The sequence below is a fragment of the Mesocricetus auratus genome, unplaced genomic scaffold, assembly GCF_017639785.1.
Source record: "Mesocricetus auratus isolate SY011 unplaced genomic scaffold, BCM_Maur_2.0 Super-Scaffold_100031, whole genome shotgun sequence".
NCBI lineage: Eukaryota > Metazoa > Chordata > Mammalia > Rodentia > Cricetidae > Mesocricetus > Mesocricetus auratus.
The window spans coordinates 335,508-354,405 of record NW_024429212.1 but is presented as its reverse complement, the minus strand read 5'-3'; the positions used below and the strand labels follow the sequence as shown (position 1 = coordinate 354,405).

At 41.6% G+C, this 18,898-nt stretch overlaps 1 protein-coding gene across 9 annotated transcripts in view; it reads right to left on the bottom strand.

The window, feature by feature from the left end:
- The window catches only part of Nek5 (NIMA related kinase 5), a 50,994-nt gene that overhangs the window by 6,558 nt on the left and 25,538 nt on the right, over window positions 1–18,898 (bottom strand). For 8 of the 9 annotated variants that reach the window (XM_040733526.1, XM_040733525.1, XM_040733528.1 and 5 more), the window contains 5 exons: window positions 18,476–18,577; window positions 15,044–15,112; window positions 11,899–12,025; window positions 8,378–8,503; window positions 6,200–6,334 (listed from right to left, as the gene is read on the bottom strand). In XM_040733526.1, coding sequence (XP_040589460.1) covers window positions 6,200–6,334; window positions 8,378–8,503; window positions 11,899–12,025; window positions 15,044–15,112; window positions 18,476–18,577 — 559 coding nt within the window. Of the gene's footprint in view, window positions 1–1,538; window positions 5,191–6,199; window positions 6,335–8,377; window positions 8,504–11,898; window positions 12,026–15,043; window positions 15,113–18,475; window positions 18,578–18,898 lie in introns of those variants that run through there. The other variant, XM_040733530.1, reaches the window with a different exon arrangement.

Here is an 18,898-nt window from a genome sequence, read left to right as displayed (position 1 = left end):
AAATATTACTTTCCTTGCAGCAATGAACGTTCCCTTGAAGAAGCTTAAGGCATGGCATCTTGAAACTATATGAAATTGGTATATTGCTTATTTCAAGCTTAAATTACTCAGGAGACTGATTTCAGAATAAGCCTTATGGCCTATCTTTTCCTGAATACAAGTGTTCTTTGAAGAGGAGTGCCTTAGCCACAAGACTGGCATTGAGACTAAAATGGATCCAAATGAATATGCTCCTTGGAGTAATCCTTATCTTGCACTAACTTTTACATACCCCCGACTCTTAGAGATACTCCTTAAATTTACTAGTTAGTTTTAGATTCATCTGTCCTGCCATTCCTTCAGAGATGCATTCTTAGACTAAAATACATAGATGTGTCAGGCTGAGACTTTTCTTTATACTTTGAGAGATGTGGGAGTTTTATTTATTTGTCAAGCATGAGGTTTCTATTTGAGATAGTCACTCACCCCCATTCTTTTTATGTCTCCATATATTTTAGGAAGCTACTAGGTTTCCAAGTGGCTTTTCAAAAGGGCCTTTGGCATTAGCTATTCCTTTCCACATTCCTTCTTCTACCCCATTCTCCCATGACCTGCCCCAATTTAACCCTTCATGCCCCATTATTCCCCTTTAACCCTTTATACCACTGTGTTATATCTACCCTCCTTTGAAAGCGCCTCCCCACAATGACACCTTACCAAACTCCTGGCTTCTATGAGCATTCCAAATGAAACACTCATATCTGAATATTCTGTCGGGGCCCACATAATATTCTAGAAATATGCTCAACCTCTATTGTCTTTTAGAGCCAGCTGATTAACTCTGGATGGCCTGACCTCCATGGGGAATGGCTCCTATTTTGTATAACAAAAGACCTGGGCCAGGGCAAGTCTACACCCACTCTGAAGGCTAGTGAGACATGCTGGTATGGAGTGTCTAAGGGCTTGAGTATATGCTTCTTAGGTGTGTCTCTAGGATTAGAGGAAATGTTTCCTATTCAGCCCTTTATACATGATAACAGATGTCTGCCATTACCCCCCCCCCCAAGCTTTTGGATGGTTACTTAAGATGATGCTTCAATAAATCATGGCCTTCAGTGTTTACTTGGAGCCCTCCTGATATGACCAGGTGTTTCTGTCTCATCTTTAATGTCGTTGGGTAATTAGCTTCCCTGCATCCACACACCCCCAACTCAGGATCAGACCCAGAGTTGTTCAGCTGGTTCCTACCGCAGCCCTGAAGACACCAGTCTGGAATGCATTCAAAGCTAATATTCAAAAGTGAGAGAAAGCATGAGATGATTGTCTTTCTGTGTCTAGGTTATCTTAGTCAGGATGACTGTTTCCAGTCCTATCAACTTAGCTGAAAATCACATAATTTTATCTTCCTTTTAAAATTTTTATATTAGATTTATTTTACATGTATGGATTATTGTGTGCATGTATGTTAGAACAGGACATTGGGTCTCCTGGAACTGGAATTAATAGATGCTTGAGAGCTACCATGTAGTTGCTGGGAACTGAACCTAAGTCCTCTTCAAGCTACTAACTGCTGAGCCATCTCTCCAAACCCAGTTTCATTTTTCTCAACAGCTAAATAATATTCCATTGTGTACATACATCACATTTTCACTATCTAGTTATCAGTGAATGGACATCTAGGATGTTTCCTGGCTATTGTGGACAGAGCAACAATGAACAAGGATGAGCAGATGTCTCTACATTACCACATAGAATCCTTTGGGTGTATACCCAAGACTGGTACAGCTGTACCATATGGTAGATCTATATTCAGGGTTTTTTTTTTGAAACGTCACACTGATTTCCATAGTGGTTACACCAGTTTGCATTCCCAGCTTGTATTCTCCTCTTCCAACACCCATGCCAGTATCTGTTGTCATTTGTTTCTTGGTCTTGGCCAGTCAGACTTGGGTAAGATGAAATCTCAAAGTAGTGGCTAAAGATACTGAAAATTGTTTTAAATGTTTCTCAGCCATTTATATTTTGTCTCTTGAGAACTCTGTTTAGATCTATAACCCATTTTTAACTGGTTTGTTTTCTTCATGTTTTTGAGTTCTTTGTATGTTCTAGACAATAGCCCTCTGTTGGATGTATATCTGTTTAAGATTTTTCCCCCATTCTGTAGGCTGCAGCTTTCCTTGAATGGTGGTGCCTCTTGTATGGGAGTGTTAGTTTCATGTGGTCCCACTTGTCAATTGTTGGTCTTAATGCCTGTGCTGCTAGGGACCTTTCCTATGCCTCTAAATTTGAGTATATTCCTCACTTTTTCCTCTATGAGATTAAGGATATCATCAGGTCTATGTCAAGGTCCTTGATCTACTTTTAGTTAAGCTTTTTACAGGTTGAGAGATACAGATCTAGGTTAATTCTTCTACATGCAGGCATCCAGTTTGACTAGCACAATGTGTTGAAGATGTCATCTTTTCTCCAACACATAGGTTTGACTTCTATTTCAGAAATCATGTGGCTAAGTTATGTGGATTATGCCTTGGTTTTTATTCCACTGATCAATTGGTCAGTTTTTTTTTTTTTTTTTGGTTTTTCGAGACAGGGTTTCTCTGTATTGTTTTGGAGACTGTCCTGGAACTCGCTTTGTAGACCAGGCTGGCCTGCCTCCCGAGTGCTGGGATTAAAGGCGTGCGCCACCAATGCCCGGCTAATTGGTCAGTTTTTATACCAGGACCATTCTGTCTTTATTACTACTAGCTCCCAGTATAACTTAAAATCAGGGTTAGTGGCACCTCTAACAGTTCTTTTATTGTTCAGGGCTGTTTTGGCTATTCTGAGTTTTTAGTATGTGTGTGCATGTGTGTGTGTGTGTGTGTGTGTGTGTGTTTCCAAATGAAATTTAAGATTATATTTTCAAACTCTGTGAAGAAATGAGTTGGATTTTTATTGAATTGCACTGAATCTGTAGATTGCCTTTGTCAAGGTTCCATTTCACAATGCTAGTCCGAAGTATCCATGAGCACAGGAGGTCTTTTCATCTTCTAGTGTCTTAAAATGTTTATGACATGTTTTTTTTAATTTAATGATTTAGTCAGAGATATTTTTCTGATTTCTTTCTAGTTTGTTCTTTGTATATAGGAAGGCTAATGTTTTGTGTGTTCATTCTGTTTCTGGCTTCTTTACTGAATGCATTTATCAGCTATAAGCTTTCTCTGGTAGAGTCTTTAGAATCTTTTTTTTTGGTATGGAATAATATCATTTGCAACTAAGGATAATTTGACTTTCTCTTTACCTTATTTGTATTCCCTACTTCCTTCATTATATTATTGCTCAAGTTAAGACTTCAAGAAGTACATTGAACAGGAATGGGAAGAGTGGAAATTCTTCTCTTAGTTTGATTTTAATGCAAATGCTTTGATTTTTCTTTTTCTCAAGTTAGTATGATGTTGGTACATTGCTTTTACTATGTTAAGATATGTCCCCTGTATCCCTAGATTCTGCAAGACTTTAATCATAAAGAGATACTGGACTTTGTAAAAAGGTTTTGCTAAGTCCAATGAAATGATCATGGGGTTTCTGTTCTTGGGTCATTCATTTTTTTACTTATATTAAACTATCCCTGCATCTCTTTGATGCATCCACCTTGATCCTGGTCATCTATTTGATGTGTTCTTGAATTTGGTTTATAATTATTTTATTGAGAATTTTTGCATCTATGTTGAATAGAAAACTTGGCCACTAATTTTCTTCCTTTCCTGGTGTGTGTGTTGGGAGGGGGACAGTGGTGTTGGATATTTTTCAGGTTTGTTTATCAAGGTGATGCTGACTTCATAAAAGTAATTTTAAAGTATTCCTTTTCTAATTTATGAAATAATTTAAAGAGTGTAGTTGTTCTTCTTTGAAGGTCTGAAGGTTTGAAGACTGAAGAATCTATCTGGGTTGAACATTTTTAGTTGGGACTTTTATTATTGCTTCCATCTTATTGGCTATTATAAGTCTGTTTAAATTAATTACTTCAATTTGTTAACTTTGATAGGTATTAAGAAATCCATCCTCTTTTATTCTTTCTTTCTTTCTTTTTAGATTTTCCAGTTTGCTGGAGTATGGAGTTTTCTAGTACATTGTGGTTCTCTGAATTTTCTCCGTGTCTGTTGTAATGTCTCCCTTTCATCTCTGCTTTTATTAACTTGGGTCTTCTCTTTCTTTCTTGGTCAATTTGGTCATTAAGTTATTAGTGTTCAATATCTCCAGTTTTTTATGCTGGCACTTAGTGTTATAAAATGTGCACTTATGAATGCTTGCATTGTGTCCCACAGATGTGGATGTGTTGAGTTTTAATTTTCATCCAGTTCTAGGAAATGTTAAGCTTCCTTCTTGATTTTTCCACTGACATGGTTTTCACTCAGTAGTACATTGTTAACTTTCCACGAGTTTGTGTGCTTTCTGTTCCTTCTATTGCTGTTGACACCCAGCTTTATTCCTTTGTGGTCGGATAACACGCAGCATGCTGTTTCAATCTTCCTGTGTAAATTTGTTGAGCCTTGCCTTGTGTCCTAATATGCAGACAGTCTCATGGGCTACTGAGAACAAATAAAATGTATTCTTTAGTGTTTGGGTGGAGTATCCTCTGGATGTCTGTTAGGTCTATTTGATTTATGATGTCATTTAGCCCACCATTACTCTATTCGGTTTTTGTCTGGATTGGTAAGAGTGGAGAGCTGAAGTTTCCCAATGTCACTGTGTCAAAGTTAGTCTGTGACTTTAGATTTAATAGCATTTGTTTTTATGAAAGTGGGTGACTCTCTGGTGCACAAATGTTTAGGACAGTAATATCTTCTTAGATTTTTTTCCTTAAGGAATGTAAAATGTCCTTCCATATCACTTTTGATTAGTGTTGGATTTAAATCTATTTTGTCAGGTATTATAATAACTATATCTGCCTGTTTCTGTATTCCTTTCGTGTTCAGAATAAAAATCCTGGGGGGGGGAATCCTTTGGTGCTCCAGCAGTGTGTGCTTGCCTGTTTGGTTGACAGGACTACACACCTTTCTGCAGAAGTAAAACTTTTTGCCTTGCTGAAATACTTTGGATCACGTGTTCATTTTCTTGGAACACTCAAATCCATTTCTAACACCCAGGCTGTCTCATATGCAAGGTCTTCCAGCCTCTGCTTCTGAAGTGCTAGAACCATAGGTACACAGCATCTGGCATCATGTACACATCCTAGGGAAAAAGTTAAATAAAAACAAAGATGCAAACATCCCAGGAAAGAGTTAAACTGTAACATAGAAAATTATATTTTGATTCAGTGGAAAATAAATCACTTAGCAATGAACCTAAGTTTAAACAAAGATGAATAATTATGTAGTAGCCATTTTGAGTCTATAAGGAAATCTGTTAATAAAAATACATAGATTAGTCAGGTGTGGTGGTGCATGCCTTTAATTCCAGCACTCAGAAGGCTCAGGCACAGTGTGTGTGTGTGTGTGTGTGTGTGTGTGTGTGTGTGTGTGTGTGGGTGGGTGTGTATCATGTGAGATCATATATATAGACAGAGAGAGTATGTGTGTGTTGTATAATATATAACCACATAATATATAATGTAGCTGTATGTAATGATGTGTGCTTGTCATCGCACCTACTCAAGAAGCAGGAGGATCACTTGTGCCTATAAGCTTGGCATCTTCTTGACAACACAAAGATTCTGGTTAGAAAGAGGTAAGGGTATTGCTTTAAAAATGAAGAACACTCTGAAGGCAGAAGCAGGTGGGTTCTGAGTTCAAGGCCAGCCTGATCTACACAGCAAAGAGTTCCAGGCCATCCAGCCATCCAGAGCTACACAGTGACACACAGTAAAAAAAAAAAAAAAACAGTGGAAACAAAACAAAATAAACTATGTTGGTTTCCATTCTTACTACCCACAGGAAAATAAAGTGAACCCACTGAATACCTATCAGAGCTGAGCAATGCCAGGTTACTATTCCCAGAATGCCAGTCCTTTCCATCAGTTGTCACCTTAAATGCTACACAAAATTATGCCTCTGTCCTTGGAAGTTCATGCTGTTTGATACATCACTTGGAATCAGCTTAGTTACAGTAAATCAGACAAGGCAAGACATGTCCCCAGTTCTCTCTCCAAGCCAAGTGCACTGTTAGCAGCTTTCTGCATTCATAAAGCATTCACAAAACTCCTTGAGGGTACCAGCAGCTTCGTTAAAATTAAACTACATACCAGGTTCTCCTTCACTGGCCAACAATGAGCTACTGCAGGCGTGTGTTGCTGTCAGAGCACTCAGGGTCCCTGGCACGTCACACCACCACTGCTTCCCATTTTCTGGACTGCCTTCCATCACAATAACTTGGCCATCTGAAGAGGATTCAGCATTAGCAAAAATAAAGATGATTCTTTGTTTCAGTTTTTATAACACCACAGAATATTAGAACCATGGACGTAATCACATTCCTCATTTTATTAATAAAGAGATGTGCGTGTGTGTGTGTGTGAACATCTTTACTGACTTTTTGTCCCATGTTGATGAGAAGAGAGTCATATTTACTTTGTGAACTGTGTTAACTTTCTATGTGCTTATTTTCTAAGTTGAGTTCACCCTCAGATGTCATACTGAATTTATAAAAAATATTTGTATTTATTTTGTTGGTTTTCTTGTCTTTTAATGTGCATTTTTTTGGTGTTTTTCCATGGGTGTCCGGTCCCCTGGAACTGGAGTTACAAACAGTTGTGAGCTACCATGTGGGTGCTGGGAATTGAACCTGGGTCCTCTGGAAGAGCAGTCAGAGCTCTCAACCACTGAACCATCTCCCCAGCCTCTGTCTTACTGAATTTTAAGTCATCTCATACACTTACAATAACTCATCTTAGTGATATACTCTTAGCCTTTGGCACCCAAAGCAGACTAGTTACAGGACAGCCAATGATATAAAATCTGTGCATGTGGGCCAAAGAGAGGGTTCAACAGTTGAAAGCACTTGCTGCTCTTGCAGAAGATTCAAGTTTTCTTCCCACATGGTCTCTTTCAACCACCTGAAACTCCAGCTTCAGGGAGATGCTATGCCTATGGCCTCCACAGGCACTGTTCAAATGTGGATATATCCACACACAGCACAAGGATACATAATTTAATGTTTTAAGTGTGTGTATGATTAATAATTTATATGCAATAGGCACGATATGCATAAAAGCTATACATACCTTCTGCACACATTTTTATAGGGGGTGGGGATGAGTCAGTGTCTCATGCAACTCATATTAGCTTTGAACTGTCTGGGTACCTGAGGATGATCTTGAACTCCTGACGCTCCTGGTCTCCATCTCTACCCTCCAAATGTTCGATTGCAGCATATGCCACCATGACTAATTACAAGCACACTTCATTTTTTAAGATTTACTTTTTCTTAATTTTAGTAATTATGTATATATGGGTTTGTGTGTCTGATTGCAGTACTTGAAGAGGCCAGAGGAGGGAGTTAGGTCTCTTACAACTAGCTACATGGGGTTGTGAGCCACCATATTTGGGTACTGGGAACTGAACTGCTGAACCATCTCTCCAGCTTATTCCATAAACTTTAAATCAGCCCTAGGTGACTTGTCCAGCACCCTACAAGGTAAGTGCTGCATACATCATTGTTTTACTGTACTACTTAGGGGACAATGACAAGAAAACATCTCTATGTGTTCAGCATAGATGAGAGCTTTTTTTCCTGAATATTTTCCACTTGGGACTAGTTGAATCCAAGGATATGGATGGCTATATCACAGTTTTAAATTTTAACCCATTCTCAGGATTAAGTGATAAAGAGGAACAAAGGAAATGAGCAATAAAAATCTTCACGGCTTATTAAGATAACCTCCAAGGGTTTGGGAGATAACCCAGTGAGTACATTCTCAGGGATAAGTGATGAAGAGGAACAAAGGAAGTAAGCAGTAAAACCTTCCCTGCTTATTAAGGTAACTTCCAAGGCCTTAGGAGAGTTTGCTTGACCCCAGAACCTTGTGCATGCTAGACAAGCCCTTGACAGCAGGGTTGCATCCCTGACCCTAGGACCAATTTTATTGCTGAGGGAAAAAATAACATGGATGAAATTACAAGGCTGTAATTAAGCTGGTGTGGGGAATTAAGTCAAGTAGACTCCCCTCCTTGTTTCCCCTTTCTCACTTAGGAAAGACAGCAGGTACGACTTTCTTCCTTTCTTTCCTTTCATCAACTGCTAGGATAACCAGCAGACAAGTCTCAACTTGCTATTCCTGAGACCAAAACGATGTCTGTGTAAAATGTCTAGTGGCTGAGAAGTGACAACTATTCCACTACAATGTGTGTTGGCAGCACAACTGTGCCGGGCCCTGGCTTTCCCTGGCTGCTGGTTGACAATAACTGACTATAGACAGACTCACCATCAGGCATGGTGGGGCAGGTGGAGGTCACATCTGCTGTTGCCATTATTTGCAGGAGAGTCTGAGGTGGTCTGGTATCCCACTGCCTCCTGTTCTCCACAACAACGTTATCTGAGAAGAAACCCTCTGCGAGGAAGAGAATAACTCATTAGTTCCATGACAGCCAGAGTGTAATGGCAGCACCAAACAATTTTTAGGACCTATACCCGTTTGCTTTCTATTTGGTTGCATGACCAAAAGCAACTTTTGGAGGAAAGGGTTTACTTCATCTTACAGCGTACAGCTAGTTCCTCATGAATGAAGTCAGGGCAGGAACTCCAGGCAGGAACTGAAGCAGAGGCCACGGGAGAGTCTGCTTACTGGCTTGCTCTCAGGCTAATATTCAGCTCCCTTTCTTCTACCTCCCCAAATCGCCTGTCCTCCTACATCAATCATCAGTCAAGACAATGCCACACAGGCTTGCCTACAGGTCAGCCTGATAGGGGTTGAAACTGGAACTCACTCATCCCAGATGGTCAAGGTGACATAAAACTAACCAGCACAGGGACTCAGGAGTAGGATGTCCAAGCCACCAGAACAACCCTCCCCCCCCCCCCCGATTCCTAACAGATCCAACACAGAAGACTGAAACTGCAAACAGCTTTTAAAGTTGTTCCACTTTATTGTTGATGTTTGATTATCCCTTTAACTAAGGGCTAAGGCAATACATGACAGGACAAATCTCTGAGACGTCTGTCGAATTCTCATTTGACTGTTTCTGCTGACACAATCTCTGTTTCCTTTTAATCTCTCTCTCTCCCCAATGTGCCCTTTTCTTTGTCCCAGACTGGCTTGGAACTCAAGGCAATTTTATCTTCCTGTCTCAGCCTCCCATGTGCTAAGACAACAAGCAAAAGCCACCATGCTCAGATCCACTTTTAAAAATATATTTATTTTATTATTTATTTGTGTATGTGCAAGTGGCCAAAATGCATCTGATCCCCTGGAGCTGGAGTTTGGGTTAGAGCCACATAGTGTGGCTGCTGGGAACTATATCAAGGTTCTCTGAAAAAAAAAATCAAGGGCTTTTAACTGCCAAGTCATCTCTCCGGCCCCAAATCCATTTTCTCTTTTAATTTTTAACTTTTTTTTCATTTTTCTATGTATGGGTATTTGCCTCCATATTTTTGTGTCTACTTGGTGCCCACAGAGGTCAGAAACAGGGTTGGAATCAGATCCCCTGTAGCTGGAGTTAGAGACAGTTGTGAACGGCCATGTGGTGCATGGAATTGAACCCAGGTCCTCTGCAAGAACAGCTGGAACTCCTAACTGTCAAATCATCTCTCTAACCCCAAATCCATTTCCTTACATTGAAAAATAGACCTGTTAAAATGACTCAGCAGGTAAAGGTGCCTGCTGCCAGAGCTGACACTCTGAATTCAATCCCCAGGACCTACTTGAGAAGCAACTCCTCAGGCACAGACACATTATACACATACATACATACACACACACACACACACTTAACTGGAAAATTAAGGAATTAAATTATACTATTCATGAAAATCTGTACTTTAAAAACATTTTTATTATTAACGTCTGGCTTTTTGATCCTGTATCTTGCTGTGGCCTCAACTCTTGAACCTCCTACATCAGCCTCCCACACACTGGGATATAGACATAAGCGCCATGCTCAGTCAAGCTTTACAGTGTTAATGCCACATCGATTCATTTCTTTTAGTCTGTGACATTTTTCTATATCTTACAATATTTATTTATTTATTTACTTAGTGGCTGATTTTTATTTTGGTTGGTTTTTGAGATAGTGAACTTGCTGTGTGGTCCATACTGGCCTTAAACTCTTGACTTTTGGCTTGGTCTCTTGAATGTTAAGATTATAAGTGTGTACCTCCAAGCCATGCTTCTTTGTATTTTGAACAACCAGTTCTTCCCTATTTAAATATATCTATATATAACTATCTATATATGCTTTTTACTTCATTTTCCAATATGATTATTAACATTTTGTTGTGTCATTATTTAGGATGAGATTTCATAGCTTTCCCAGTGCAATGCTTAGCTTTAATTATCTATTTGATTTAATGAAGAATCAAGCGGAAAGCGTCAGTGAAGGACTGTCTGGATCTGGGTGGCCTGTGGGCACGTCTGTTGGGGACTTTCTCCATTTCCTTAACTGATGTGGGAGAAGTCTTCACCCTGTAGGCAGACAACTCTCCAGGGCTGACCCCGACTGTAGAAGAGTAGAGAGAGTGAACTGAGGAGCAGGTACATCTGCTTCTGAGTGTGGATGTGATGGGACAAGCAGCTTCACGACTTGTGTGTCTGGTGCCCAAGTTGGCCGGGAGAGGGTGCTGGGTCCCCAGGAACTGGCATTCCAGATGCTTATGGGATGTCATGTGGGTGGAGAATCAAGCACCCAGATCCTCTGGAAGAACAACTTTTGCTCTGACTCTGGGTTCTTCCAGAGCCCTCATCAGGTGCCTCACAACCTCCTGCAATTCCAGTTCCAGGTACCTGCCTCTGGCCTCCACCACATGATGGTGTATGTATGTGGTACACATCAGCCCATGCAGGCACACATGCATAAAAGTCAATCAACCCTTTAGCTAAGGGAAGATCATGTATTAGGCACCCATCATTTAGGCCAGCACTTTGCACATACCATACATCACACTCTTATTGCTACAGCAACCCTGTGTGCTTATTACTACTACCGTTCCCCATGCTTCTAAGAGGAAAAAGGGGTTCAGACCATGAAAGTAACTTGCAACAGAAGAAATGGCCCATGACCAGAAACCGCAGTGCCAGGTAGGGTTCAGACTACCACTGGCTCCGGAACATGGGGCTTTTCATGGCTTCCTATGTCACCACAGTGATCAGGAGTGGCAGCAGAAGGCGTGGAGACAGAGGAAAAGTTCAGAGGCAACTCTGAGGAGGAGCTGCCTGGGAGTGTAGAAGGAGCTATCACCCTGGCAATGACCTTGGCCTGAAGCAAAGGTCTCTGGGAAGGAGGAGGACACAGGATGAGGTTGAGGTACTCGTCACACCAGCCCAGAGAGTTGTTCAGTGGGTACTGAGAAAGACCCACAAGTGTGGCATTCCTAGAACATCTGAGACTGCAGACGTGGGTAGAACTGACGTGTGTGTGCGTGTGTATATGTGTGTGTGTGTGTGTGGTATGTGTGTGTATGTGTGTATACGTGAGTGCATGTGTTATGCATGCGTGTATGTGTGTGAGGACGGAATGCTAGATGAAAGGTGTGTGTGTGTATGTGTGTGTGGAATGCTGGATGAAGGGGGTGTGTGTGTATGGAATGCTAGATGAAGAGTGTGCGTGTGTGTGTCTGTGTGTGTGTGTGCGTGTACGTGTACGTGTGTGTGTGTGTCAGGAAATAATAGGAGATGAAGGGTGTGGGGGGCAGGAGGGAATGCTGGATGAAGGATGTGCACAATGGAGAGAGTTGGAGACAATTGCAAATGAAAAGCTCCCTTTTCCTCTACCACTTTCAAGCAACGAGTACCTGATTCTGAGCCACAGAGTTCCTCAAAGGCTCTGTCTGTGTAATCTTCATGCTCCTTTATAGGTCTACACTCCCGACACTTCATCCCGTCTTCAAAGCTCAAAGTATCATTTAGTTTATCCACTGTCTGAAGAAATTTCACAGTTTTTCATGAGAAAGAAGCCATTATCAGGAATTAAATGCATTAATGTGTATGTGTTCCCAAATACTAATTTTCAAGCTACACGGTGAGTAATGTGCGTGTGTGGGGGGGGGGGGGTGTGTAAAACAAATCCATATAGCTTTAAAGCTGAAACAGCAATGTTTTCATTTCTTCTTGCACATAGTAGCCAGCCTGATCACACGATGAACAACTCAATTTTACCCAGGCTTTCTCTCTTCCGAATCACACTACTCACCCCCTCTCTCTCAGTATCCAACATAATATTCCCTTTCTTCTAATTTGTCAAACATTTATTTACTTTTGTTTTATTGTATGAGTGTTTGTCTAAATGTATGTCTGTATACTACTTGTGTGTCTGGTGACCAAGTTGGCCAGGAGAGGGTGCGGGATCCCCAGGAACTGGCATTACAGATGCTTGTGGGATGTCATGTGGATGGGGAATCCAGCACCCAGATCCTCTGGAAGAACAACTTTTGCTTCTAACTACTACTACTACTTTCTTCCTCCTTCCTCCTCCTCTTCCTCCTCCTCTTCCTCTTCTTCCTCCTCCTCCTCTTCCTCCTCCTCCTCCTCTTTCTTCTGAGACAGGGTTTCTGTGTGTCTTTGGAGCCTTCCTAGAACTTGCTCTGTGAAGCAAGGCTGGCCTCAAACTCATAAAGATTCACCTGCCTCTGCCTCCCGAGTGCTGGGATTAAAGGACTACGCTACCAACACCCAGCCTTATTTTTCTTCTTAAGATAGATGTTGTCCACAGGGTTCTAGAATTTCCTACCTCATCCTCCCCAGCAGTTGACACCATGAACACCAAGTGCACTGAATTTTACAATCAAGTTGAACAGGTCCTAAAAACTTCTGCTAATATTCCATCACTGATGGGGGAAGTCCTTTTGTGTATATGTTTGTCTTGTTGGTTGAAAATAAAGCACTGCTGGCCAATAGGGAAGCAAGATAAGTGTGATTAGGAGAGGTGGAGGATTCTGGGAAATGTAGTCAAGAGTGGAGAGTCACCATGTGATCCTGGGAGGAGAGGGCGCAAGTCTGGCATTCTCAGTAAGATAAGACCTTATAAAAAAATATATATATTAGTAATTATGGGTTAATAATTAAGTCAGAGCTAGCCATTAAGAAACCATAGCAAACAGCCAATAGCCTCAAAATTAATATAGTGTCTTCTGTGTTATTTGGGGGCAGAGACAGTGGTGGGACCCAGGCAGCTGACGGGAAAGAATATGTGTTACACATCATCAATATACTACAATGGTCATTTTGGTTTCAGGCATAGAGAGCATAGGCTAAGAAAGGAAGAATACTCTAGCAGCTACAATTGTTTTCTCTGGCCAACCTCAGCACCTCATATCATGGAAGCCATGTGATGTGCCTCTCTTCCCAGACCTTTTCTGTTCAAATCCTACAGCTCTGGGGCATCAGGGACCAAATGGTTGAATAAACGCTAACTCCCACCACGCTAATGGAGTTATTATATAGCAAAATATCTGTAAAAATACAGCCATATAAGAATTGGGAGGACTCAATGCTGACTGTTTTGCATGTTAGCATGCTCTGCCATTGACCTGCTTTCCCAGCCCCCAAACATTTAAGAAGATAGAGACCATAAGAAGACTGTGGGATATCTCAGGAACCATGAGAGGATAGCTCAGTGACCACAAGAGGACTGGAGAATAGCTCATTGACCATGAGAAGACTGGGGGATAGTTCAGGAACCATGAGAAGACTGTGGGATAGCTCATTGACCATGAGAAGATTGGGGGATAGCTCAGGGACCATGAGAGGATAGCTCAGTGACCACGAGAGGACTGTGGGGATAGCTCAGGAACCATGAGAGGACTGTGGGATAGCTCAGGAACCATGAGAAGACTGGGGGATAGCTCAGGAACCATGAGAAGACTGGGGGATAGCTCAGTGACCATGAGAAGACTGTGGGATAGCTCAGTGACCATGAGAAGACTGGGGGATAGCTCAGGAACCATGAGAAGACTGGGGGATAGCTCAGGAACCATGAGAAGACTGGGGGATAGTTCAGTGACCATGAGAAGACTGGGGGATAGCTCAGGAACCATGAGAAGACTGGGGGATAGCTCAGGAACCATGAGAAGACTGGGGGATAGCTCAGTGACCATGAGAAGACTGGGGGATAGCTCAGTGACCATGAGAAGACTGTGGGATAGCTCAGGAACCATGAGAGGACTGTGGGATAGCTCAGGGACCATGAGAAAACTGGGGGATAGCTTAGGAACCATGAGAGGACTGTGGGATAGCTCAGTGACCATGAGAAGACTGGGGGATAGTTCAGGAACCATGAGAGGACTGTGGGATAGCTCAGTGACCATGAGAAGACTGGGGGATAGCTTAGGAACCATGAGAGGACAGCTCAGTGGCCACGAGAGGGCTGGGGGGTGGGATATCTCAGTGGCAGGGAATTTGCCTTGCATACCGTATAAGATTCAATCTCCAGAAGCACAATTCAACAAAACTGAGTGTCAGGTATGATGCCCATATTTAACTCTTAGTAATCTAAAAGATGAATGTGCACTTATTGCTACATCAAGGGCAGCTCAGATGCACAACTGAGATTTACCCACAGGTAGCTGCAAAGTTATTAGAACTAATTAAAATCTAAAATGAAATTTTCAGGTTACTTACTCAATTATTTTTAAGTTAGGATATTAACTTTTGGCTATACCAAACTTTTTTATTGGCAATAATAAAAAGTTAACATTATCAGAAAAATAGCTCTTTTATGAAAGAAACATAAATTAAAATGGAATCATCCATCCAAGGAAATAGTATCATCTTTTTAAATAAGAGGATAAGAAGTATCTGGAAAGTTCATTTATACACCAGATACCTTGCTTCTAAGTGTATTTAGGAAATTCTCATTACAGCCTGTGCTACAATATCACGAACTTGAAGACAGACTCACTTGTCATAGCTCACCACAGTAATGTGTACATAATGTCATACCTCTTTCTCTTGGACAGCGTCTTCCTCGGGAATACACTTATCCAGGCTAATTTCAAACTTCATCCCTCTCTAGAATAAACAAGAAAAAATCTTAGTTTAGCAGTTCAATAAAGTCTTCAAGTTACAACACCTGAGGTCAATTCATGTTGACAGCACACATACTTAAGATCTTTAGTGTAGCTCCATAATTTAATGGGAATGACACAGTCAACCTATACAGTAATCATCTTCCTAGTATGTAAGCAAAAGACAAGAATGTCTGGATCTTAGTTTTATATATCTGCTTTGAAATTTTACTATTTTTTATGTTCTGAAGCCTAACATGTTTCAAGTCTCAATATTCTAAAAGCTTAGAAAAAACCCACAATTCTGTCACCTCATATCAAATTATATATTCATAGTACCTAAATTCACATTGTATATTTCTATTGCTTGGTGTCTACACTGAATCTGATTATTCATTTTAGAATAAAAACATTTTATTTGCCAATAAAAGTTAATCATAATTCACTAAAAAGTTAGGTACAGTATTCATCAAATTAAAATAGTTATGTACTTAACACTGGCAATTTAATGGGCAAAAATTTCATAAAGTGACAAAATTCTCTTTACTCCAATGCAATTTAACCCAATTCAATTCAAGAACATGATTTTCTAACACAGTGCTTGGAATAAAACTGTTAGATGAGTGCTTCATCACTGAGCCACACCTCAGCCATAGGACCTAATTTTGATAACAAGGGTGTGTGTGTGTGTGTGTGTGTGTGTGTGTGTGTGTGTGTGTGTGTGTCTAAGGGTGGAAACCCAGGGTTGGATGCTCTTCAGGCAGAGGTAGCCAGGCAAGACTCTGGCACTGGATGTGGGATTATGGGACCTAGGCTATATCTGGTAGGTTAGAGAGACTGTGTGGAAGGGAGGGTATGGCTAGGCCCCAGAGAGAAGGTGGTAAGAATCTGGCTGGTTGGAGAGATAGAATTTTACAAACTCTTATTCAGCTATCCCTGCCCTCCGTGATCCATACCCCTGCACAATCAAGAACACAGTATACATGGCTATGACATAAAGCTTGCATAGTCCTGGGGTAAGCTAGGTAACACACAAGTATGCAAATTAATGACATGATTTCAAGCAAGTCTCAGATGCACAGAGAACATAAAATGGGAGAACTGGCAAGATAGCTCAGCAGGTAAAAGCAGTTGCCATGAAAGCTTGGTGACCTGGGAGCCACAGTGGAAGGAAAGAATCAACTCCCAAAAGTCGTCCTCTGAGCTCTACATATGTCCGGTGGTTCATGCATACCTGCACTAATTTACATACATATATCACATACATATATACATACAACAACAATCAATCAGATTAGGTGATGGTGGCATGTGCCTGTGACTCAGTGTTCTGAGACAAAGCCAGCAGGGTCAGGAGATGAAGGCCATCTTTAGCTACATGAAATTCTATCTCAAACAAAACAAGTACGAAAAGAAAATAGAGTAATAGGATGGAAAATGAGCAGAAGGGAGTGGTAAAGCATAGAAAAAATACTTGGCATTTTATTTCAGGCCTGGAACTTGGGTATAACATATAAAGGTACAAGGAAAACATTTTCCATGCTGTGGGAAAAGCAAGGTAAAATCACTAGAGTGACTGTGTGATCCTCTGGTCTCCTCTAACTGAATTTATCCAGATGGAGCTTTCCATTGTTCTGCCCCTCTCAAGAAGTAACCTTCCAGACTTCAGCTTCCAGTCAAGAGAGTGTACCAGGGGCCATATTTCCTTACCTACCTAAAACAACCACAGCCTCATTCAACATCTCACATAAACAGGAGCCAATGAGACGAACCCAACAACTACCCTTGCCTATGCTCCAGACAGTTTGCTGGGCTGGAGAACTGTTGTCTTGGTAAGGCAAGGCTGAGAACACGGGTTTACCAAGGTTGCCAGAGTCTGAAGGACCGATCCCAATAAGGAGAGAGCTAGGGCACAAGAGAACCAGGGCTCATAAAATGCTGGTGAAAATGTAACACCCCCTTTGCAAATAAATGTCGCAGTTTCTTGAACAATTAAATATGGCTGGGGCAACAGCTCAGTGGGCAAAGTGCTTGCCTTGTAAACACGAAGACCTAAGTTTGATCTACAGTGGGCATGTAAAAAACAGCTGGGCAAGGTGGCTCATTATTACAATCCTAGCACTGGGGAGGCAGAGACAGATTCCTGGGGATCACTAAATAACCAGTCTAGGAAACGAGGCCAGCTCCAGGCCATGACAGAACCTGTCCCCCAAAACAAGACGGATGACTGCTAAGGAACAATGCTTGAGGTTCACCTCTGTCCTCCCCACACATGTACACAGACATGCATGTGCACCCACACGTATGTGTATATACACAAATATACCAGTCAAGCATGGTGGAACATGCCTATAATTCCAGTTACTCAAGAGGATAAGGCAAGATGATTATGAGATATTGAGGAGGAAGGATATTTAGATATAGAGTTTGAGGCCCTTCTGGACAATGCTATGAAATCCTTTCTCTTCTATAAAAAAATAGGATTTAGGGCACAGCTTAGTGTGAGTACTTGTCTATAATATGTGGAGGTCTGGGTTCAGTTCCTAGAACTACAAAAAGGGAGAAATTAAACATACATGTATTACATGATCCAGCCATCCCAGGCCAATGTAGTTAAGCCAAAAGAAAGAAGAGATGCACCTATCACTTTAAGCTTTGCCTATTAGGGCTAGGAGATGCCTCAGCATGGAAGTTCCCTTGCTGCTGAAGCATGGGGCCCTGCACTGGAACGCCTCTATTCATCATAAAAGACTAGGCATGACTATGTGTGTCTGTAACTGCAACCCTGAGAGACAGGCAGATCCTGGACACCTACGATAGCCTAAGGACTAGATGTAAACTCTGTCCCAAAGAAATTAGGGAGACAGCACCTCAACATACATGGATGGACACTTGCCCATGATTGTCCCAGGTGTTTGCAATAGACAAAAGCTAAATATCCATTCATAGTTGAATTGACAACCAATTTTGATATATTTATACAGTGGGGTATGCTCAGCAGTGACAAGGGATGATAAACCCTATGGACAACATAGGTGAAACAACATGATTAAACATAATGATGCTTCCTGTGGCATGAAGGAAGCCAGATGAAAGAGGACACTAAGGGATGGTGGCATTTATACATCGTGCTCTCATCTAGAAAATGCAAACGAGTCCATTGTGACAGAAAGTTCATGAGCAGCTGCCTAGAGGAGATGTAGGAGAGGAGGACGGGAGAAACACGAAAGGAAAACTGACAAGAAGGCGCCTGAGCTTTTGAAAAGGTCCCCACCCCACTAAGTGGCACAGCAAGAGGTCAGATGACCCCTGGGACAGGAGCACCCTCACTGGGAAGCTCACACAGCCCTAGCAAAAGCATCTCTACCTGTGTCGAGGCTTCTTCCTTGGGTGCATCAGGGTGGGCGGGCAGGTTACTCCTCTTCACCAGGTAGGTTTTATGACTGAGGTCTGCATTCTCTTTCATCTCCTTTAATAAGGATGACACACAGTCAGGGAGATTGGCTCTGTAGGCTGCTCACCCTCTGTCTCTCCCTGAGAGGATGAAGAGCTAGTCACAGACACCTCGGAGCCTTCTGTATTCCTCCTTTACCTTGGGACTGATTTGGTTTTCACCAAACGCTTCTTTCACGGGCTCTAGAAACGCTCCCTGGCCCCAGCAGAATGCACAACCTGAGTTTGATCCCCAGTGCCCAAAATAAAAATGGGAAAGAGAAAAGGAGGGGGAATGCCTGCTATCCCGCTTTTCTGGACTCAGACTTCCCGTTGCAGACCTGCAGTGCAGAAGGCT